Source organism: Aythya ferina (genome assembly GCF_964211825.1).
Source record: "Aythya ferina genome assembly, chromosome: 1".
Taxonomy (NCBI): domain Eukaryota; kingdom Metazoa; phylum Chordata; class Aves; order Anseriformes; family Anatidae; genus Aythya; species Aythya ferina.
This window is the reverse complement of record NC_140296.1, coordinates 133479442-133503147: the sequence shown is the minus strand read 5'-3', so window position 1 is coordinate 133503147 and position 23706 is coordinate 133479442. Positions and strand designations below refer to the sequence as shown.

The window sequence follows — 23706 nt, the reverse complement described above, 5'->3', positions numbered from 1 at the left end:
TAAACCAGTCACAGTTCACTGTGATACAAAAATAATAAACCAGTCACAGTTCACTGAAGCTGAAGCGTGTTTCTTTGTGAAGCTGGCAGTACCTCTCAGGTAACCAGAAAAGAGAAATTGCTTTCTTCCCTCCTTCACTCTGCTAAAATTAGCCAGGGTCCTTGGCTTCTTCTCCTTCCAAACCTCCACTTCTCCCATGACTTTTTATGTAGGAAGAGACATTCTGCACAGAGCTCTCTAACGTTCCTTCCAGCATGTGGTACTGCTCAGGTGTGGGCCTTGCAGGTGTTACATCTCTGCTCCTAACTACAAATAAAGTTAAAAATTATTTATTGCTTGGGTCATTATGTGCAGAGAAATATGAACTTCAACAGGAGACCAAACACATAACCATGTTACACTGCAAAAGCTTTGCTTTTTTTTTTTTTTTTAATTGTTCCCACAATTGTTCCATTAATGTTAAAAAGCTGTTCTGTGTTCTTAGTTTGAAGCGTCTTCAGACATTTATTAAAACAAAATAGTTTTAGGTTTCATACTGCTGGAAAAGCCACACAAATGGCTGAAGAAAAGAAAAATCCTACAGAAAAAGAACAGTTACAGGCAACATGATGACACCATATTTCATCCTACATTGAAATCCATCTCTCAACACAGAAATTACTATGTATTTTTTCTTGAGCTCTGAATCAGAAAGCTAGCCTTCTTGGTACTGAAAAGTGAAAGCAGAAAACAAGGCTTTTGGGTAAAAGAAATAACTATTTCAAGAAATACAAATTTTCCATATGCCATTAATAAGCCTTTTTTTCAAGAAATGAAAGAATATCCTGCATGGTGCTGAGAGAATTTAAAAATCTGATTTAACTGAGAGTAAATGTAAGACCCTGGGTTAAACCACAGGTTTGGGGTTCAATTCAAATTCAAGTGCAGAAATAGACTTTTCCCCCTAAATTGACTATTCGGCAGCTGGAACAAGTTCAGCCTCTGGAAGGAAGTAGCATAGGTGTATTGTTTCAGCTCTGCTGGAGGAAGAAGCAGCTATTCTAGAAGGCCTTTAATTTAGAGGAGAGAGAAAGAAAGAAAAAAAAAAAAAAAGAAAGAAAGGAAAGGGGAAAGGGAAAGGGAAGAGGAAAGGGAAGGGAAAGGGGGAGGGGGAGGGGGAGGGGAAGGGGAAGGGGAAGGGGAAGGGGAAGGGGGAGGGGAAGAGGGAAGGAGAGGAATGAAGGGGAAGGAGAAGGGGAAGGGCAAGGGCAAGGGCAAGGGCAAGAGGGAGGGGGAAGGAGAGGAATGTAGGTGGTGTTATCCTCTGTTGGCCTTCAGGACATGCTAGGCGGCAATTTTAAAAGGAGAGATTTGCCTGATGCCAAGGTGGCAAAGAGCACTGAGGCAAAAAGAGCTGTAATATAAGGAGCAGGCTATTCACCTGACAAAGGTTAGATCACTTTGGTATAACTCAGTCCATCTTTCTTGAATTTTAGAAAAAAAATAAGCTACAGTTTCTATCTTGCCTGTGTACAGTTATGTGTAGAATCTGGTAGAGTACATGTATATACAGAAACCGAGGGCCCAACAAATATGAATTATAAATAATAGGTAAAAATATAACGTGATACACAGCTGTATATACAAATACATGCGTGCACTTGCACCCCTATGCACATACCTACACACTTCCACATGGCCACATTTTTCCTTCACATGGTATGTTTTCTGCACAGCTCAATTTACTTCAAGTTGAAAACCATACACTTGTATGTATTTTAAAGCTAGCATTTGGCTTCAGCTCTAAGTGGCAAAGACCAATTATAACACTTAGTATTGACCATCCACCTGAGTAAAGATACACTGAGTATAGCCTTCAAAAACGTCTTTTTAAATTTTGTCCTTCATTTATAAATAAATTATTGGCCACTGTGTGGCAAAAGAATTACAGAAAAGAAAAAAAAAGTTACTATACTTAATGAAATAACACACTCCATAACTGCTCATCTTTCTAAATCAAACACTAATGTCATAAGCAAGTTTGTTTTGTTTTTTTCTTCTGTGACCTTTTTGTTTTTAAAGTATCCATCATATTGTTCTGGGGTATGTTAAGAGGTTGTACAAGCAGAGAATGGCTGTGTAGTAGCAAGCAACATCATATATCACATGGCGAGTTCTACTGTCTGCTTTTTCAACCTGGCTTTGCATTTACAGCAAGTAGTATCTTATAAATAATGTGGATCTGTAAATTCAAATTGTCAGCCAGCAAGGAAGGAGCCTTTTCCTCATATCATGCACTTGAATTTTACATAGAAGGGCATGCTCTTGTAAAGACTCTTGTACTTTTAATTGTGCTCTTGGAGTTTAGATGTATGGGTTGACACTGCTGTGAGCTCAGCAAATGTGAAGAATACTTGAATATCTTAGGTACATCAGAGTCCCTTTGTGGAAACAGATCTTGAAAGCCTGTAACATCAGCTTCTGGGAAACTGGGATGAGCTGAAATTGGAGACATTCAGATAATCAGTCCTTACCATTAATGTAGAAATATTCAAAGGTTTACAGATTTTTTATTTTTAAAGGTTTGACAGCAATATCAAGAGCATTGGCTGGAAAACCACACACACACACACACACAAAATACATGTTGATCCCTGCCCCAAAGAATGCCCATCTATTGCCCCATCCACAGGAGCATGCAGGACTGCAGCATGACTGTCACCAGGCTGCTCGTCACAAGCCTCAGGGCTACACTTGAACCACTGGAAGTTCAAGAGGGAGGGGGAAAAATGTTTGGGGCCGCACATACACATCTGGTGTAAGAAGCTGCTTTTCTTTACCAGGTGCAGCTATACGTGAGGAAATAGCTGCATGGCCTGGTTTTTCCATCAAAATCTTTTAGTATGTTGTAGCTCTTAAACACATGCATCAGATCTGCTTGTGAATAAACCTGAGGCAAAAACGTTTCTAACAAGAACATGGAGACTACAGAACAGCTTCCATTTAGTAATACTGGATTGTAAATAGCACAGTTGGGTATATTTACTTAGAAAAATCTATATTTGCCTGTAAGAATAAGAGATTGAACATGATGGTAACAGAAATCCACCCTGGCATTATAAATTTTTATAATTCAGTTTTCAGCAGAGTGGGGCTTCTAATGCCCTAGGCTAGACATCCTGCTTCTGGATACCTGCACCTGAACTAATCACCCAGCAACTTACTGTAGAGCTGGTGCGGACAAAGGGAATCTCCACAGCACCATTTGCCCAACTTGATGCCCTTCACAGGAGGAGAACTGCTCTGCAGAGGTGCCTGTTGATTTCCAATAACAGTAAAGGGGCCCAAGGTGACTCCCTTGAAATGAAGGCATCTAGCCATTTTCTGAAGCAGTATGCCCACCCCGGAGCTCAAAGAAGCAGGAAAAAAAAAAAAAAAAAAAAAAAGAAAAAGAAAAAAAAAAAAGGAAGAAGAAGGTTCATTATATGATACCCTTACTGAGTTTATCATCAGAATTCCTAGAAGTCTTAAAAAAAATTGACAGTAGTTCAAACTATGTATAATAAAACCAGTTTTTCTTATGAATCATGAAAATTAATCGGCTTTCAAGTGTATCAGTAACTTAACAGCTGCCACACAATAGCCTGCAGGAAAATTTGGCAGCAATCAGCCAGATGAATTTCAACCTCAATTCACGCAGCTGATTCGGACACTATGGGGAAGACCTGAGTGTTTCATAGATGTCTGGCAAATCAGGAAGTCCAGCCCACTTTCAGTTTTACTTATAGTTGGCTAGCCACTCTTTTAAGATGGTTTGGGAGTCCCAGGGTGTTTTGACCATTTATTTTAAATAACCTTAGCAGAAAGAAGAAAACATTTTAAGTTACTAAAAAATCAGCCTCAGTGAGGGAAGACACATACAGCTTTTCAGTGATCATCTTTCAATTTATGTCCTCAAACCTTAATCTGTTTTTCTGTTCAACACATAAATCAGAAGTTTGAATGTTTCATATTTCCTTTAAAAATACTCAGCATTTCTCCAAGAGAACCAGATGGTTTCAGTCTCAAGAACTGTGTTCAGGAGTATCTGTCATTTCAGGAGCTATCAAATGAAAAACATTGCTACTAATTGAAAAATACTTGCCTTTAGAAGTGTAGGATTACTTCAGAGCCATTACACACAATTAATTATTTATGTTAGCCACCCTATTGATTTCAGTAGTGCACTGTGCTTTGTGAGAATTGTAAAATATGGCTTTCAGTAAAATATAGAGAAGATTGTATCCTGTGTGGTTTCACTCCTCTCCCACCCAACCCAGCTGATGGGACAAAAGATGTATTTATTTTGTACAATTACAGATAACACAGAACCTCTGCAGGAAACCCATCTTCTCCTTTAGTTTTGGTGTGTTAGCCAGGCACCACATTAATAACAGAAGCAAAGCCAGCTGCTGTTCCAGCACCTGCCATGCTGGGGGAGGCAGCAGGGGAGGCAGGTCTCTGCCCCTGCAGCTCCAGCTGTGCCCCAAAAGCCTCATCTCTGTCCAAAGCAGATCCCAAGCACCACATACCAAGGATACCAAGGAAGCAGCCAGGTTGTCTGCAGCCCCACTTCTCCCCTGACCCCAAGGCCTTTCCTCCACAGGGCAGGAGCACAGCCAAGGCTTGGCTGGCATGGTTGGCTGTCCACCCTTCTCCCATGCAAGGGCCCAAGCCCCAGGAGCACATCTTCCCTAAAATGCCTTTAAAGGCAAGGAACAGCTCCCAGCAGTGATGTGAAAGGAAGTATATTTTGTAGCCCCCAACCTTTAAAGGACTTGTAAACTCTCAATGTAGGCTAAAACAGGCAAGATTCTTAAGAAGTGGAAAGAGCAATTTATAATCCAGGTTTACCAACACGCATAACCTAAATTACTAAAAAGGAAATTTCTTTAAAATTGCACTTTCATAACTCATGCACTTGAATTTTTTGAGTAACCTTTTCTCAAGTATTGTAAATGGTCATTGCTGCTCTTGAATGTATTGTTACAATGCTCCAGTCTCTAAGACAGCTGACACAGCATTCACTTTTACAACATCTTAAGCCTATATATGAGAATTACCTTACATAATACAGACAGGCAATTCTGCCCTGAAAGTGCATAGCTAACTTATATGTAAAATAAAGATATTTAAAGCCAACTAACAAGTACATTCTAAACATTCCTCCTGCTTGATCAGTTTAATTTATGAAAATAACTGTTAAGTGATTATCTTATTTAATGTTTCCCATAGCTACAGGTAATGAAAAACTCCAAGCTCTAACACTTTCCTGAGTAGAAACTGAGAATTTCCTGTAGCTATATTTAAATATATATATATACATACATAAAGTATCATCAATTCAGCTCAATATATTTTCTCTTCCCAGTACTCAGCAAAAAAGTCTTGAATTTTAAGCCACCGTCTCTTAGGAAATATTCTGTGCAAATATAATAAAATAAAATTTCATGAGACCAGTATTCCCAGGATATAAAAGCATACTGTTCTTAAATACTCTAAATAAATTGGTGAATTTATGTTAGATACAAAAAGAAATCTTGTTACCAGTCTCCTTGATTTGAGTTTTTACATACTGATATTCTACAGTTCCTTTGTACTAATCCTCCTTATTTTATCTGTGGAGCCTCTGAAAACAACATCATTATTTCTTAAATCCTGCCTATGACAACATTGTGGCACTTGAAAATCAGATTGACCCAATGGCTGGATCTGCTTTCAAAAGGTAGATACTCTACCACCACCACCTTGTCCCCACAGAAGAATATCACAGGCACATACATGTATATGCTTTCCACACAACATCAAATTCTGCTTCTTTATGTGCTGTCTCTCACTTCTTTTGCACGTTAGAGAAGATCCAGTTCTGATTGCAGGTGCTGAGTACCTTTCAGTGTCTGTGTCCATCTGCTTTTCCAGCTGTTTCCTCTGTCCTTACAGGGACCAGTGTGTATACTCAAATTCACACACAGGATTGTGCAAAACCAGCATTTCCCATGAGCGGCGCCTAGCACTTGGGGTAGTGCTTCAACAGATTTCAGCCAACACCTCATCAGCTCCTTACTCTCACATCTCAACCAAACTTCTGCCCTGCAATTCGATTTCAGAGCATAGGGTTGTGCTGGGTAAATTTCTGAAATCAGGTGGGTTTATGTTTGGGACAAGGCCATAGGGAGCACCAGACTGGGAAAAAACTCCAGTGTCCAGGATCAACAGAAGAATATGCGCCTTGAGCAAAAGTGGTGGACAGCCTCAATGTTCAATGACTGGTTCAGAAGAGGGACTTGAGGGGCAAAGGAGCCTCAGAGCTGCTGCTGGTGAAGGATTCCTGCCATCTCTATTATCAGGTCATGAAACAGTTTAACCAATTACTGATCTATCCATTTATTATCATGGCTTATATTTTAGGGATGAATGGCTTCAACTGACGGTGAAAATTTTGCCTTTTCGTTGACTATTTCCATGGTAGCTCCAGATCAAAGTCACCAAAATGAATTCCAGCACAGGGAAAAGATGGCTATCAGTGATTTGCTTAGGTGTGCATAGTTTGCACTTTCATATTACAGCATGAAGTTATCAAAATGTGAAATGAGAATTTGTGTATGCATTTTAAGTTGATGCACAGCAGTGTTTCTCTTCACACGAGCACTTCAATTCAAATACTGCTCAGTGCTGATTATCATATTCCATTGTATTAGTTGAAAAGTATTTCATAAAGATTGTTAGGTTAGCAGCTCAGTCTCTCAGAAAATGGCACAAAATGAAGGTTTGCTGCTGTATCTCAGGTCACCATCCCTTTTGTCTCTACACTTTGGTGATGGAAACACCCCATTCAAGAGAAACTCAAGGTACTTCCTCAGATTTAAAGTCAATTTCCTTTGCACCTTAATCCCAAACATATTATTTGCCTTCCCCACATGTAGATTTAATGCTAATTATTGGCAAATAAATAATTGCTTGACATGTATAGATATTTTTCTAGCTGAGGTTTGAACGATTCCTTGCACTCTCAATTCTTTGAGACCAATATTTTCCAAAAAAATTGCACCTAAACTGTCACTTGCTTCCATTCTTCTATCTTTTTCCCTTATAAAGACCATTACCTCTGATGAATTTTTAAAATAAATTATATGTTGTGGTCTCAAAAGGTGCAATTTGAACTCAAAATGACCTGGGAGGTAAGTAAAGAGAAATGGTATGAAAGCAGTCATACAAGAAATAAATTTGCAGCTTCTGGTAGTACTCTGACCCAAAACACAAGGAGAAGAAGTCTTCCTTTCCTACCTCTGAATGAAGTAAGAAAAAAAAAAAAAAAAAAAGTGTAGTTTTAAATAGTCTTTGCCAAACAATTCCAGTTTACAATTCCAGTTTGAACCTCTGTGAAGAGGATTCTGAAAAATAAGCTAAGCAACAGAAGAATTGGGCATAATTGGCTGCAGGACAGGTACCGGAGCAGTCTAGAGTAAAGTGCTACAGAGTATGGTGGCAGAGTCCCTCAAGTAGAACAAGACACTGACCATAAATGAGCTCTCCGCATGGACTCTTTTTACCATCTCCTGCGTCAGACACTGGACAATTCAGGGCTGAGAAATAAGCCCAGCATCATGCCCCATGATTGAAGTAAGCACAGGCCTATTTCCCCACCTACCTGCTTACCTGGTAGAAGGGAGGAGACGAGATTGTCAGAGGTGACATGCAGCCCCATTTCCAGTGAGTGATACATGTAGGTACGGCCTATTCCACCTGCACTCTTGAGTTAGTCCCATTCATGCCCTCTGTCTGACTTGTTCATTATCAAGTACTGCACTGTATTGATGTTAGGGCACTGCAGCATGAGTAAATAAATACACACAGCTGCACAAACAATCGAAAGGATTTATTTTTTCCCCCACCAGCAAAGAAACATTATGAGCAGAAAGCCTCTATCATATGATCATGATTTATGAGCTATTGTGATTTCCTGACCACTTTGATGCTATGCCTCAGAACTGTGGCACACAAGCTGGAGATCACATTTCTCCATTGGTGCTTAATTCAGAGCATGTAATAATATTTCTAGTTGCCATTCACACATGCATTGAGTAACCAATAGGCCACCAGCTTAATACATTTGGTAGCTGCCCACAAATAGGACCACCCCCCCCAAAATACTCCTGCAGAATATGAGCAAAATTCAATATATCCATTAGTCCCATGCCTGTCCTGGGCATAAGACCCTTGGTGTTAACAACTGATAGAAATGTCTCAGGCATTTCTGACTACCTAGAAAAGGGGTCTCTCAGTTGGCCCCATTTATGTGTCCCCCCACCTGCCAAGAACACACCTATCAGAACAGAAACTCCTGGGTTTGTTCTTCACATACCCTGATATTTCTGCCTCCTTTTCTTAGGTCTGCAGCTAAGGAATAAGCTTAAATCTGATCAATCTGACATGCACTACACATTCATTCAGTTTAATCCCTAACACCTTCCTGAGGTATTTGCTTTCAAACACATTTAGACATTTCTCTCCACCTTTGCAGAATTGTCAGCTAAAGTGGAAATTAAATGAGTTGAAAATTCAGAGTCTGCTTATCAGATTGAAAATTTCCAGAGCCTGTTTTTTGTTTAAACTCTTAAGCACCAGACATCTATCTTCCCCGAGCCAATGAATATATTAGAAACATTAGCAATGGCTACCAGTGACGATGGTAATTTTACATGACGATTGCAACAAAACTGATTTGCCACCAGTTAAGGCAGTCCTTTCATCTGACCTCCTGCATGTGTCATGACCCATTTCACTAGAACAGAGGGGAAATTGTGTGGCACCAGAGGAGAACGATCACTCAGCCTAGGGGCCATGCTGCTGCTTCTTTTTGGCAAGATAGCAACATCCCATGCCACTGCTTAGTGTTGAAATGTTCATAATCAATTCAAAAGAACAAGATTTGCAACCTCTTCAAGTTACTGAGCCAAACTGAAGCAAATTTTAGTTGTGTCTGAAGTGTTTCCCTTGCATTGGAAAAACCTGAATCATTCAGCTATTCTGATGTTCTCCCAATGAAAGAAAAGATTTCTCAGAGAAGAGAAGAGAAGAGAAGAGAAGAGAAGAGAAGAGAAGAGAAGAGAAGAGAAGAGAAGAGAAGAGAAGAGAAGAGAAGAGAAGAGAAGAGAAGAGAAGAGAAGAGAAGAGAAGAGAAGAGAAGAGAAGAGAAGAGAAGAGAAGAGAAGAGAAGAGAGAAAAAAGAAAAGAAAAGAAAAGAAAAGAAAAGAAAAGAAAAGAAAAGAAAAGAAAAGAAAAGAAAAGAAAAGAAAAGAAAAGAAAAGAAAAGAAAAGAAAAGAAAAGAAAAGAAAAGAAAAGAAAAGAAAAGAAAAGAAAAGAAAAAAGAAAAGAAAAGAAAAGAAAAGAAAAGAAAAGAAAAGAAAAGAAAAGAAAAGAAAAGAAAAGAAAAGAAAAGAAAAGAAAAGAAAAGAAAAGAAAAGAAAAGAAAAGAAAAGAAAAGAAAAGAAAAGAAAAGAAAAGATCTAAAGACTAAAACTTTCTGCTTTCTTTCACACAAACTAGATGGACAAATTAAGATCATACAGGCAGCGTACATTCCTGTATTTCATAGTTTTTACGATTTAGTAACCTGAGCAGTCTTTCAGCATACATTTTAGATACAATCTTAAATGCTATATATAATACTACTATTGCACTGTACAGATGCCAAGCTATGCAAATTATTTCCCTGCTCTTTGTCTGCCTCCACAGAGGCAGAGGTATTAGATTATGTTCTATTTCTTTCTGGTTGCAATATATTTAGACAACTGAATGGCTTTTCATTTGGTACTTGTCCTGCAATTCATTTCTCGCATCCTTTCCTTTCAAACTCATGAACTTGTGAGGCTTTTTTTTTTTTTTTTTTTAAATCTAGTGCATTGTGCATTGTCCTCCCTTGTCCTTCCATGTATGAGAAAGGAGGACTTTTCCTATTGCCTATAGTAATCAGTGTGTCTGCCATGGGCTACTTGCTGCAGAAAGCTGCCTGTTAGGCTGGTAGCTAGGCTCTTCCTGTGACAAGAGAGAGCAAAAGCCTTTCTTCCACTCCCAGTATGAACAGAGTTGAAGGCATTGCAGACTCTCAGCAGTCATAGATTAGGGTTGGTCTGTTAGATCAGCGTAATACAATTTTATACCAGAGAGAGTATCTGGACATTTTCAGAGACCACTTACTTTGTTATCTCAGGTCTGAAGGGGCTTTGGTGATTGATAGCGCTTTTATGTGAACATTAACTTAGCAAGATTCCCTGGAACTGTGAGTGTGGCAACAGTTTACTTCATTTGTCAGAAAATGATTAAAGTTCCTGAAAAAAAAAAAAAAATGTCTGCAGAGGCTCTGAATCATTCTTTTGTTATTAATGGATGTCATTTTTTTTTCAGTGGAACTAAGGCACCTAGCAGTCATTGATGTGATAAAAGAGGCAATCTTTAGTTAGCTACTTCCTCGCCAGACAATGAAAATCGATGCAGTCTGAGGTGCCACATTGGTGGTAACCCTTGCCATTGAGTAGGAGCAAGCTGAGCCATCTCCATCTTGATATGTAAAAGAGCACTCTCTTGATATATAAAAGTCCAGAAGTGACCAAAAGTGACAAAAGTTTCTGTACTCTGGCTGACCACATGTGGAAATCAGCATTTCTTTTTCTTAGGAAATGCAAGTATTTTCAATGATCCACTGTTGCAGAGCAAACAATCTAAAGCAGAATCTCCCAGTTTTACTGATCCATCATCAGTCAATCTGTTGTTCACCATCCATGCTTACTCCTCACTATAAGAAGTGGATCATGCTGAGAGGAAGGAGAACACCTGCAGAAAGCAGGCTCTGTTGGGTCATTTTTTTATTCAACAGCTTGTCATCCATTTAGTGAGCACTGCTTGGCAGCTTTTACCTGGCACCTGTGCTGCCAAGGTTTGGTTTCAGCCCGAAGCAACTGATTTGGCACCAGCCTTAGACAAGAGCTGAGAGAATAGAGGGTGAATACTTTGAGAAAGGAAAAAGGGAAAGGGAAAGGGAAAGGGAAAGGGAAAGGGAAAGGGAAAGGGAAAGGGAAAGGGAAAGGGAAAGGGAAAGGGAAAGGGAAAGGGAAAGGGAAAGGGAAAGGGAAAGGGGGAACAAAGAGGAAATGGTACGGGGAGGGGAGGGGAGGGGAGGGGAGGGGAGGGGAGGGGAGGGGAGGGGAGGGGAGGGGAGGGGAGGGGAGGGGAGGGGAGGGGAGGGGAGGGGAGGGGAGGGGAGGGGAGGGGAGGGGAGGGGAGGGGAGGGGAGGGGAGGGGAGGGGAGGGGAGGGGAGGGGAGGGGAGGAAGGAAAGAGAAATGAATTTAAGTTAAGTAGACTGCAGATTTGTAAAACACTTCATCTGAGCTAGAGCACATACAGCACTCTACAGAAGAGTGAAAAGAAACAACTGAAGGTGCTGCAAAGAACATGTGTGTCTCCAAGCCATGACATGCTATTGCTCTTCTGTTTCCCCTCTCTCAAGGTTTTTTTGTTTTTGTTTGTTTGGTTTGGTTTTGTTTTGTTTGGTTTTGTTGTTGTTATTTAATTACATATAGCAAGGTATCAGGAGGTTCTCTTCTAGATACAAACAAACTTCTGTTAAACTTCTGTCTGCAGACCTTACAAGAGGCACATCTGCATGTTTCTTCAGTGCCCATTTCTACCAAGGTCAAAAAAGGACAGTGAAAGAACAAAATCCAAAGTAATTTTGCCGTATTTTTGAGGCAAACAAGGCTGACTAGGATATTTAATTATTAGAAAGCAATTATCAATAAAACCTTGACATAAGTTTGCTTTGAGTGTTGGATAAAGGTTTAGATCCTCAGCATTATCTAGAGGGAGGACTGCGTATTTCTGCAGCAGTTCTTCCTGACAAGCAGGACTGCAAGGAAGACCTGAACCTGGACAAAGGCAGCATACTTCAGCTGCATCAGAGGCAGTTGCCCGGTGGACTTGCACATCCCAGCAAGCCCACCCCTGCCATTTCAGTGGTGTGACACTGAGGCAAAGGTTAGAGATCGAGCCTCATGTACTCAACAGGTTTGATGGGAAACGCTAGATAACCTCAGACATGCTGATTCCCACAGATACCCTGGTGTTTGAACCAGGTGTTTCTTTATATTTTATACATTAGAGAAATGCAATATGTATAATGTAGTGCACAGACTTATAATGTAGTGCACAGACTTGGGAATACCCAACATATAAAGAACACTGTTTGGAAAAGTTAATTAAATGTCGCTGCTACTAGGATACCAAATTGTGCCTCCAGCAGCTTGTGTTTATACCGCTATGCTTTCCTACTCCAGGAAACAGATGGATGACTTTAATTTATTATTATGATTAATAATAATGGTCTACCTCAAAAACAAAAGGATCAACATAGCCAGGTACACACGCCCTCTCTGCACAAGGTGAAGATGGGCAGATTTAACACATTTGTTATGTTCCAGGCGAGTTGCAATAAATAAATAAATAAATAAATAAATAAATAAATAAACCACTTCTATGAGGAAAGCACATGAATATAATTACTCATTTACATACATGCAAACAGAAATGCATTTTCTCATCACGTGAAAGGAATCAGGGTTAGAGTAAGCAGTCTGTGTTTGGTCCAATGCACACCTTAGTAACCAGTACAACAGGAACACTCCATGACATTTGATAAAGGCTTTACCATATGGCCATGAGAATACACTTTACTCAGGAAAACCAGCCCAGTGAGACTGTATAAGCAAATAAAATTTGCTTCAAAGTACATTTCTGATTGCAGAAGGAAGCCCTCTGCACTCTGCACTTTCAAAATAGACTTCATGCAGTAGGAATGAAGAGTTTAGCAGTTGTTTGTATTTCCTCTTTTACCTTTTCAGGCAAATATTTGATCATTTTATCTCACAGGTAGCAGACAGCTCAGCAACATGGAACAGTATGCTGGTATACGCACAGAAAAAGGTATTTGGAATAAAATCTGATTTTTATCTCTGTCTCAGATTCCAGCCATATCTGTAGACTTGATTGTTATCCACATCTCTGTGGGCCAAGGGTGCTCAGTAGCCTACACCTGAGCCCTGCTCAGATGAGCACATGCAACTTGCACACCTAATATGTGGTTGATGTCCAGGACCAGGACCAATTTATAATGAATAAGGAGAAACAGGGTTAACCTCCCACTCTGACTGTAAAAACAAAACAAAACAAAAAACAAAGAAGGGGGATGCAACCTCCATAGCACATAAGCTCACACTAGGCTAAATAAAGCTAATGAAGGAAGGTAAAGGCCTCCCAACACCTCTTCTTTCTTTCTCACCTGTTTTCTTCACAGATCAAATCCACATCTGAGAAAACAACACATTTATCTTTAGAGAAAATGCTTTGATGTTGAATGCTTATGAAACATTACAGGAACATGTGTGTTTTATGTCTTCCAGAAAAATACATTGATGTGCCTCAAGATGGGAGAGGTAAGATCAGACTCCACGGAGCAGCTTTCAAGAAAACCAGTCAAATGACAAAGACTTTAAAATGGTTGATAAGCAACAGAGAGAGAAAAACTACAGCATGGAGATTGATCAAGTCACCTGAAAAGAAACACCTTTCAGACAACTTCTATAGGCAAATGATAAGAAAGAGTTTCCAGAAGAAAGTAGTCAGTAAGCAATATTTTAATTTTTGACTGATAATGTTGTCTTTCAAAGGAATCATCATGTTTTAGAAAATGCTCAGTAGGAAGAAAATTAAGTTGCTCTGGCAAATCCACACAAAGGTGGAAAAAGATCATAAGACAAACCTTTGGTAGATAACTTTTCTTTGCCTCCCCATCCATCTATTGCCATTTGAGCCTAATCTAAGTGTCAGAATACTGAATGTGACTTTTTGCAAAGTTCTCTGGTGAATATTTTGTCACAATGGGGTAGATGCTGGCAATCCCCATCACTGCTACCCATGTTGTCATGAACTTCAAGATGAGTAAAACCTTCACACCCAATCAAACTGCAGGGTTGCAATAGTTCAGCCTTAGTACACATTTTAGGATCATTGGCAATGATTCTGATAAGACATAAAATACCTGAGCACAGCTCAGCTTCAGCTTGACATGCTTTCCTGAAGAGGGGAGCTTTCATTAAGAAGCAAAAGAGATACCCCATTCCTCCCCCGTACTCCTTGAAGCTGAAAGAAAAATAGAAGAAAAGCAACAAACTGTGTATTACAAAAGCAATAATACCATTGTCCCTCTGCTTTACAAGGCAATAATCCAATTCCCTTATCCACTGACTGGCGTCAGAATTTATCCCTCACAAATCTAAGGATTCATTTGTAAGCCAAAAGGGCAATGATGCTACTATGGAAGTATGTGGAGTACTTGGTCACTAAGTTGCGATAGCTTGACTTAACTTTCCACAGGACAGGTTCATTTTAAAATCATACAGTATCAATTATATGGGCAGACCCTGCGAAATTTAATCATTTATTAAGAGAGAGAAAGAGAAATGGAGAACCTGGCAATGACAACTAAACAGAGTAGTTCATCTAGAAGTTGTAGCACAGTGCCATGCTAATGCCACATTAATTTTTCATGCCTCATATTTTGAGGCATGGCACAAATCAGTAATTTTATAATAATGTTATATTTTATTGTACAACCAGCGTGAGGAATGCCTTGCCAATGAGTATTAAAAAACACCTTGTTAGTGAACAATCAAGTTGGGGTGGGTTTTTGTACCTCTTTGATTTGAGTGCATGTTAGCCTTCCATTGAACTCAACAGGAATAGACTACTGAGTGTGATATGAGCTAATTTAAAGTTATTGGAGTGTATAATGGTACATGACCAAACCTACCCAGGAATAAAAAATGTTGGGGGAGCCAAGACTGGAGGGCATAGGAGTATCCAGCCTCCAAAGAAAACCCAGTAAATAAGTAAAAGCAGAGTATCACTGTGTAAGGGCAGATAACAGCTAATTAGCAAGAATTCAAATGCTACAGATAAGTGTGTCACCCTCCAGGCATTAGGCTCCAACCTGTTCTAGGTAAGCATACGCCTGGCCCACTCTTGCTCTTCACAGAAGCTCCTGTGCATGCTCCTCTGAAAGCAACCCTGCTTGCAGAGCTGTCGTAGTGCAAATGGCTTGTTTGACATTGAAAGAAATGCAGCATTTCAAATAAAAAGCAGACAGTATTTTTTTAAACTTTGTTTCACTCTAAACATAAGAGACTTTAGTTTTCTAACATGAACATTTAATTAGAGCATTGCAGAAGCATTTAAAGCACTTTGAGTGGTCACAAAAAGGACCTCCAGCAAACAAGCACTGTAAGGAGCTTGCAGATAGTGGCAGACAGTCCTGGCTGCTCTCTCTTCGGAGATTAGCACTTCAGCAGGAAAAAGGTTGGAGCTCCTGGTGCTGGGAGACCTATCCCAATGAGGATGTAAAGTGGTGCCAACTTGCAAGAAAAGCAAGGGAAACCAAGTAGCTGGGAACTGTGCCATCAATGCCTCTACAGGCATCATGTCTTCTCCCCACTCCCACTTTGGCTCCAAGATCCATAACCCTTGTAGACAGCCACCAAAATACATATCTCCAGTAATCAGTTGGAGCTTTGCTCCTTTTACCTTCAGCACCTACTTTCATTGTGAGGTGATAACTACCACAGAGAGCTTTGTAAAAAGCTTATGTTCATGAAGGGATTTGTATTACATACTGGTTTGTGTTACTTACTGTATTTTGTAAGGGTTTTTTTTCCCTTTGGGAACTGTGCGTTATTAATGAGCAGTTTTATGCTTTACTTCTAGTACATGTATACTTTGTAATCGATGTGTTTTTTGTTTGTTTGTTTGTTTTCCTTTGATTTTCTAAACAGAGCCAGCTAATATAAGGTGGATACTCTCTGGCTGAAATTCTGATTTTGCCTACCAATTAACTTATGGATAAATCCACATCGTAGCTGATGACGTTCATCAATTGTGTTGTTATAATCATCTGATATCCTACCTAATTTGGCAGAATATAAGATCTTGAATAAGGCTAATGCTTGCCAGGCCTCAAACTAAACGGAAACACTGCACCACATGTACTTCCCTACCACCATTACTATCCACCCTTCTCTCTTATTGATTAGACATTGCAGAAGAGTGCTGGCTGAACATCCCAACTACCCATATAGCAGTGCTCTGATATCCTTATGCATTCACCTGATCAAAAGTACTTATTGTGAACCAGATAACTGCAATTAATCACTATATTATTTCTGCAGAAAGAGCCTGGTTCAAATGCAATCTCTCTCTAAAATAAAAGACTTGGACTAAAATAGATATATTTCTCTATGCCCGTCCTGATATAGTTGGAAAAATAAGGGATATAAAATTAACATTAATGAAAGCACATAATTTCATTGTTCATCCCATTCACCAATAGCAACTATTTCAGTGGCTATTAATGACATTTGTGCTCCAGAAGCCTCCTTCCCTTTCCAACTCATTTTCTCGTCCATATTTTACTAAGAACTGAGTGTCCAACTTCTTAATAATTGCTGTGTATAACATAGAACATAAGTTCTAAAAGTTATAAGTTCATAAGTTATAAAGCTTGTGCAGGACTTGGTGTTGTAATTAACCATCTGTTGTGCCTGGTTATCGATCTTACAAGAACACAAAGTGAAAACAACCTGGCCTCTAAATGTATACATCAGCGTATTGTAGCAGCTATTTTAGATAACTGTTTTTAATAGTTTTATTATGGCTGTAATTTCTATATGAGGACTGTCCACTTGCAGAAGCGTTGAAGTAATACATCAAAGCGATTTTTAAACTCAGTTCTATTTTACTACCAGTGATGATGTATGAAAATTAGGGCAAAAAAAAAAAAAAAAAAAAAAAAAAAAAACCTCTACCAACTTGCCGGGAAGAAACATCTTTTCTCACCCTTGAAAATCCTCTTGTAAAAGAGGCATTTCTTCTAGTCCTTTTTTACATAAATAGTAAATAACTAAGAAGCTAGGATATGCAGTACAATAGTCTATTTTAATAGTCTGCAATCAAATTTTAGGCTAATTAAGCTAACTAGAAATTCTAGGGTTACAGTGATTACTCACTCTTTATTGATGCATTGACAATAATACTGTTTACATAATACTCAATGTTTTAAATTAATACGTGCCAGTGTCCAGTGATTTGCTAATCTAGTTTTTGATCTAATCCTGTCCTATTTTTTGCAGCATACTATAACTTCATATTATGAATCATGTTGTCTTTCTAAAGTGATTGCCAAGTAAACCAAAAATGTGTTTTACACTGCTATTGCACTGCTCTTGTCTTTATATACAGTAGTTTTTATAAAGATGTCCTTAGGTTTTAATAAATGAGTGTAACATAAACTAATCTCTGTAATAAAACTTGCTTTAATGTTTCAAGACCTTCTGGAATAGCTTTATAGATCCGAGTTTCCAACTTCTTTCAGTAGCTTCAGACTTTTTGTCTTCCTTTTCCATCTGCAGGGAAATCCCTAGATACCAATACTCTATAGTTTATACAGGTGGAAAGAAAGAAAGCATATTCAGTGCAAAGAATGATGTTTGGACCTGAAGAACCAGAAAGAGGAGAGGAGAGGAGAGGAGAGGAGAGGAGAGGAGAGGAGAGGAGAGGAGAGGAGAGGAGAGGAGAGGAGAGGAGAGGAGAGGAGAGGAGAGGAGAGGAGAGGAGAGGAGAGGAGAGGAGAGGAGAGGAGAGGAGAGGAGAGGAGAGGAGAGGAGAGGAGAGGAGAGGAGAGGAGAGGAGAGGAGAGGAGAGGAGAGGAGAGGAGAGGAGAGGAGAGGAGAGGAGAGGAGAGGAGAGGAGAGGAGAGGAGAGGAGAGGAGAGGAGAGGAGACTGCTAGAAATAAACATCACCTTTACACTTCTCAGGATAAGCTGAAAAGACCAAATGTGCAACTAAGGAGAAAGAAAGAATACAACATTTTGCTTTCCATACATGATGCAGTGTCACACATGCATGTGATGGCAGCTCCACCTGCCCAGATGAGGTAGGGTCAAATACAGTTCAGCTTGCTTTGTAAAAAGGTAGGATCAACAGCTCACAAAGGCAGGACTTACATGTACATTTTTCTTCCTCTGATGGGCTGAAGGGAACAGAGTTTTTCCAGAAAGGCTTAGACCTACTAAACACACTGTGCTCTCAAGTCCCTTTGTAACAGACCACTTAAGAAGCATCACTCACAATATTCCAAAAAATCTTCCACATGCCTAACTGAACTTTCAGCTTTTGAACTAGTAAAATGAGACATTTTTGACACCTGGATTCCACAAACACAAAAAGAAACGCAACAGCTGTTTTATGTTGGTAGCCTTGTTTACACTTAAAGTTTCTCCTTCATTCACCCAATCCTCAAGAAAATTTCACTGGTATCTGCGGTAACATACACAGTGAGCCTAGGTCCTAGCACAACACATGGACAGGAGGGAGAGTCACGGGGGGCTTCTTGCCTCTGGTTCCCTAGGCAGAAGCTGTTCTTTCTCTTCTCTGTCCTACAGTTCCCAAGTGTAGGTTTTCCTAAGCTGCCGTCCTCTGTCTAGCCTTGTTGACTCATCCAGCATTATTCATGTCTCAGTGAAACACAAGAATTTATAAACACAAAATGTACCTTTTCAAATTAAAAATAATGGCTATAGTATCAGGTAACTAGCCCCAGACTAGAGACTGAGTTGCAGGAATATACCTAAATGATCAAAAAAGTAGAGGAATTTTAAAGCAAAATTAAAGTATGTGAGAAATCCGTTGTAATGCCAGTTACTTCATGCAATGCAGATCATTCCTGCAGCTTCTGTAACTACACACGTCAGCTCAGAAATGGAGAAAGATAATTTTCTTTAAAGCAACACTTTGATAATTCTTAGTTTACTTGCAACAGTAAGAGACTACCATTACCTCCCACTGTGCTAAGAGTTGTGGAGACATATTGCAGAAAGAGAGGACAAAAGACAATTTTAAAAATAACTACAAACAATGATAACCCACTTCCGTTCTCAAACTGTATTTACAATTCTGAAAATAAATACATTTACAATGCCAGACAAATGAGAAGAAAAAAATAAATTGATGCATTGAGTATGTTACGGTATGCTTACCAAATTTCAACATTTTTTACAGCACATTTCTGGTGATTGAGTAAGCATTATACTCAACACATTATGCTCAGCAGGAACAGCTTTTAAATACCAAGCAAGCAAATTAAGTATCTCTGAAAATTCCACAAAAGGTGTTAGGATGTTGATAGTGACAGAGACTGACATTACCAAGCCATTATCACTGACACATAAACAAAAAGGAGCTTCAGTTCCTTTAAATTAAGAGATCACTCCTACTGGAAAGCAAAGATGGTGTTGAGCTGCTTGTCATTCACACATACTGAAGGACAAGGAGAAAAAGCCTATCTCAGTGTTGATATTTACTTCCAAGAACACAAACCCCTGTCCATCTCACTCAAGATGTTCTCAATACTTAATACAATCTGTGCATAAAAGGGAGATTGTGGGGGAGACATTAATATTTTAGGCATGTGTGGGCATTCATGTGTAAACATATAATACCTTGAATTTCTGAATCAGAATTCTGACCGTTCTTTGCTGGATTGTACAGAGGCTCAAGCTTTTCTAAATTTTCTGTTTATCAATCCATCCTTAAGTGCAATCCCATCACTGGTTTTTAGTTGTGAGGTTAATGAGAAATCAAAATGATTTTATGAAGAACTGAAAGGTCACCTAAAGAGAGGGAAACTCTTGTGGCTCTCTTCAATATATTTTCATCAGCTAGTCTTTGCACCTTTCTTTTTATGTACGTTTCCAACAAAAATATAAAGTGACTTGCTCTGCTACAGACAAAGCCTCCCATTAGAGATGCCTGCACTTCCCTTTTGCATCCCCACTTTGCAGGACACCACTCTTAGGAATAAATCTTTTCTGAAGCACATGGTCTCCAAGCTTTCCAGCAGGAATGCAGTTCACATCTCCCCAGTGACTTATGCTCATCACAAAAACTAAAACAACACACTTTAATGTGAGGCGTGTGCCTGCATACTTGCCTCTACTATTGTGCAAGCAACTTTTTTTTCCTATTTATTTATTTATTAAGCTAGGGATATGAACATAATACCCCTTGACCATCTCTCTGCTTCTTTATCTTTGCAACTAAAAAGCTATGTTTCATTTGACATCTGCTGGAGATGAAAAAAATAAAAAAATAAAAATAAAAAAGAGGATCTACTAGCTTCTTTCTCCAGTATTTGCTGGCCTAGAAATTAGATATATTATGTCACTGATAACACTGTGAACTCAGTTTCCTCTAGCATTACCAATTTTGTTAGGAAATTCTATGCTGCAGAGTGCTGCTTGGGTAGGTGGCAGCCTGGCAGGAAGTACCACCTGTGGTGAATATGTGATAGCTAGGACTTGCTATACAAGCTCCTTCATCACTGTAACCACGTAGTAGACCTCCTCTTCCCTGAATGAACCTCACCAGAAAAAGTCAATTGGGAATTTATCTGGCAAAGACACACAGCATCCCTGAACTATATCTGCTATTATTATGCTGATATAGGAGCTCCAAGACGTTTCACATCCTTTCCCTTTTCTGTGTTTGCTAACCACATGGATGGTTCTAAAAGCAACTTATCTCTAGCTAATAAAAATAAATAAATAAATAAATAAATAAATAAAAGGAAAAATTTAAACAGAGTAACTAAAAAGTCCCAAGCCCTAGGAGAAGGAAGCATGCAACACTGTCAGTCTTACAGACTTCATATTTTGTAACACTACTTGTACAAACAACAGATGAATAAAAAGCTCCATGTAGGCCCACAGTCAAGTTTTTATTGAGTCCCCAGGCTGCAGCCAAGCTACACGGTAGGTGACTCTGGTTGTTCATGCTGTGCAGTCATTATTCCTCTACTCCACATCTTTTTTCCAGCACTGCCTGTATACAATGAGCTCCTGCTCTAACTGTAGCAGTAAGTGCTTTTATTTTCTTATTTTTTTATTTTTTTGGGGGCAGGGGTGAAAACCCACCTGATTATGCTGCCATCCTCTTCACCCTCCACGAGGCAGAGCCATGCCTCCTAGTGCTGAGCAACTACACACATAGCTGCAAGAACCAACCACCCTGTCTGCTAAAACATTTTCCCTCCTCAGCTGCAGGTGAACCCTTTCCAGCCAGGACATCACCTACCATGGACTTGTTTGCAGTCCTGTTCCTTTTCCCAAAGAGTTTCAGCCTCACAGTGAGGGAACAGGTACCACAGACACTCAGAAGTGGAACTGATTCAGGGATGAAATAAAATAGGAATACTTGGGCTACTTGAACACTGCAACTTCCTCTTAACTCCTCCTCCTATTTCCCAGTGCTTAAACAACAGGAAATCAGGTCATAGTATTGCAGGGCAGAATAACCAGTATTAAGAAATCTCCTTTTCTTATCACCTCTTCTTCTCTCTAGCCCCACAGATGAAGTATGCATTAAATCTTCCATCATCATTAAGCACACACATTCCTTCTCAGTAGGAATGGACAAACTGGGCAAATTAATTTTCTACTTCATTTCTCCTCCTAACATTTAAGTGAAGGATACATTGGCTGGATCATGGTCTGCACTCAACATCTCTCTCCAGCTGGTGCTAAAAGACTGCTTTCCTCTGCATTCTTTGCAAGCCCACATCTGCAGTCATTGGACGCAGAGACCTCCTGCATGAGCCTGCAGCACAGGACCAGTGCTACAGGTCTAGCATGCTTCTGGACCAAGCATTTCCCAAAAGAGACTGACAGAACTGTGATGAGCTCTTGCAGCTGTATTTCTGCACTGCATGTTGTGGTTTGATCCAGGGTCCCCTAGTGCTGTCCTCTCCCCAAAGGCCCTACTCCTGAAACACTACAGTTGCCTTGGCCAGGACCCTGCCTTGTTGCAGGTTGGTTTTTCCAGCCCCCACTCACCCCACCAAGGCTTGTGGACCTTACTGTATCAGCTGGCAGCAATGCAATTCCCTTGTTTACTCTTTAGGACAGAAACGTGCATATACAAAGGAAGCAAGCAGTTGTTCAAACTGAAAACACTTTTAAGTGCATGTCTTGCATCTGCAGTTTAAAACCAGGCTCTACTACCCAAATGCTACCCCATTTATACCAAAGTTGTGGGTTTGTTACTGCCCAGGCTCAGCACAGATGAATCGAGGAGACAAATCTCAGTGAGCTGGCAACTGGCAAATAAACTTTGGAGAAGAGCAGAGTAAAAATAGTGGAGTCTGAAGGAAGGCCAAACTGCACATCTACTCACTGTGAACTGATACCCTTTAAGCTAGAGGGAACCCAAATGCCTCCTGTTAGCATGGCTATTTACACGTATCTAAGTAACAGTGGCATACCTCAGCCATGCTCCTTTTCCCACTGCAAAGTCAAACATTCAGAGGATGCCTCAGATCAAAAGGCATAGCCACTCACTTGATATGTGTCAGCACATACCAAGGATGCATATGAAAGCATTAAGAGTGATCTGACCCAAGCCAGTAGAGGACAAAGAGTTTCAGCCTGCTTGGCCTGGGTGTGCAAGGCTTGGACTCCCCTCCTCTGTGCCAGCTCTAAGTGTGAGCCACCCCCTCTGCCCTGTTGTTCCAGCCTGCATACCAGAAATACCTCCTGAATTGCTAAATGTCAGAAGTCACAGGAATACATGGATGGCATTGGTGGGACTTCTGCAAAAACAAGAGGCTTTTGCCAAAGCAGCTGCAAGGTTTGCCATTTCAGGGAAGTAGCCAGGTTTCTCAGCCAAAAAAAACATACCCTGGTTTACCCCAAACCATTGGCTTTAGCAGAACCACACATGGGTTTCTATGTGCTGTCTGGTCCCAAAAAGCCAAGGCAGGGTGTGACAATAATGCAGACAGCTTGGGTGTACCACATTGGTGTCAACCAGACACAACAGGTCAGCATGGTGCTGCAGTTCATGGGACTTTCACAGACGAGAGTAAAAAGAAAAAGGTTACGCTACTTCTTGCCATCAGCTGTATCAGAGGGAGGAAACAGAGAAAATATCTGAAAATATTGCACTGTCTTCCTCTCAGGTCATCCTAGAAGGGTCTTACTGAATGTAAATATAAGGGTTTTCTTCTAACACCATGATGCAGAAAATTTATTGGTCAAGTTGTGTGCACAACAAAATGGACAATTCAAGTCAGAGTTCTATGAAAACCATTGTAGTTTAAGTACCCTCAGTGTCTTGTCTACTGCTTGAATGCTCCCTTGCTGAAAAGGGAAGGAACTTAGTAAAAGGGTGGTAATTAATTCTTCAACAATAGACAATAAAGAAGAGCTTCATTTTAATAAACACAATAGAACTACTGATTTAGTGCAAACATATTCAGAAGATTGGGACACCTTACACAAATTTATACCATAAGCAAGAACAAAACAATAATAACCACCTTCTATAGAAAGTATTGCTTGTTTTCTGGTCATTAATAAACCCCAGGAAATAATAAAATAGATTGTCTGAGGTTTTTCTCCATTTTTTTCACCCAAATTTAAATGCACAAAGGAGATAAATGCCTACTGTGAAACCAAAGCCAAAATTTCATTATGAGCTTACACTATTATAGAAGCGTACTAAGGTCCCCCTCCCCACAGAGCTTGAGT

General features: G+C 39.8%; 1 protein-coding gene across 3 annotated transcripts in view; it reads left to right on the top strand.

Moving 5' to 3' along the window:
* Positions 1 to 23706, top strand: part of SHISAL1 (shisa like 1) — a 106268-nt gene that overhangs the window by 62442 nt on the left and 20120 nt on the right. Inside the window, exons 5-6 of one of the 3 annotated variants that reach the window (XR_014688341.1) lie at positions 12943 to 12996; positions 13473 to 17443. The exons of 1 other annotated variant lie outside the window; for it this stretch is intronic. Coding sequence is in view for 1 of the 2 variants with exons in the window: in XM_084505823.1 (XP_084361949.1) it covers position 13473 (1 nt within the window). In the remaining variant the exon portion in view is untranslated. Of the gene's footprint in view, positions 1 to 12942; positions 12997 to 13472; positions 17444 to 23706 lie in introns of those variants that run through there. One more of the 3 variants, XM_084505823.1, reaches the window with a different exon arrangement.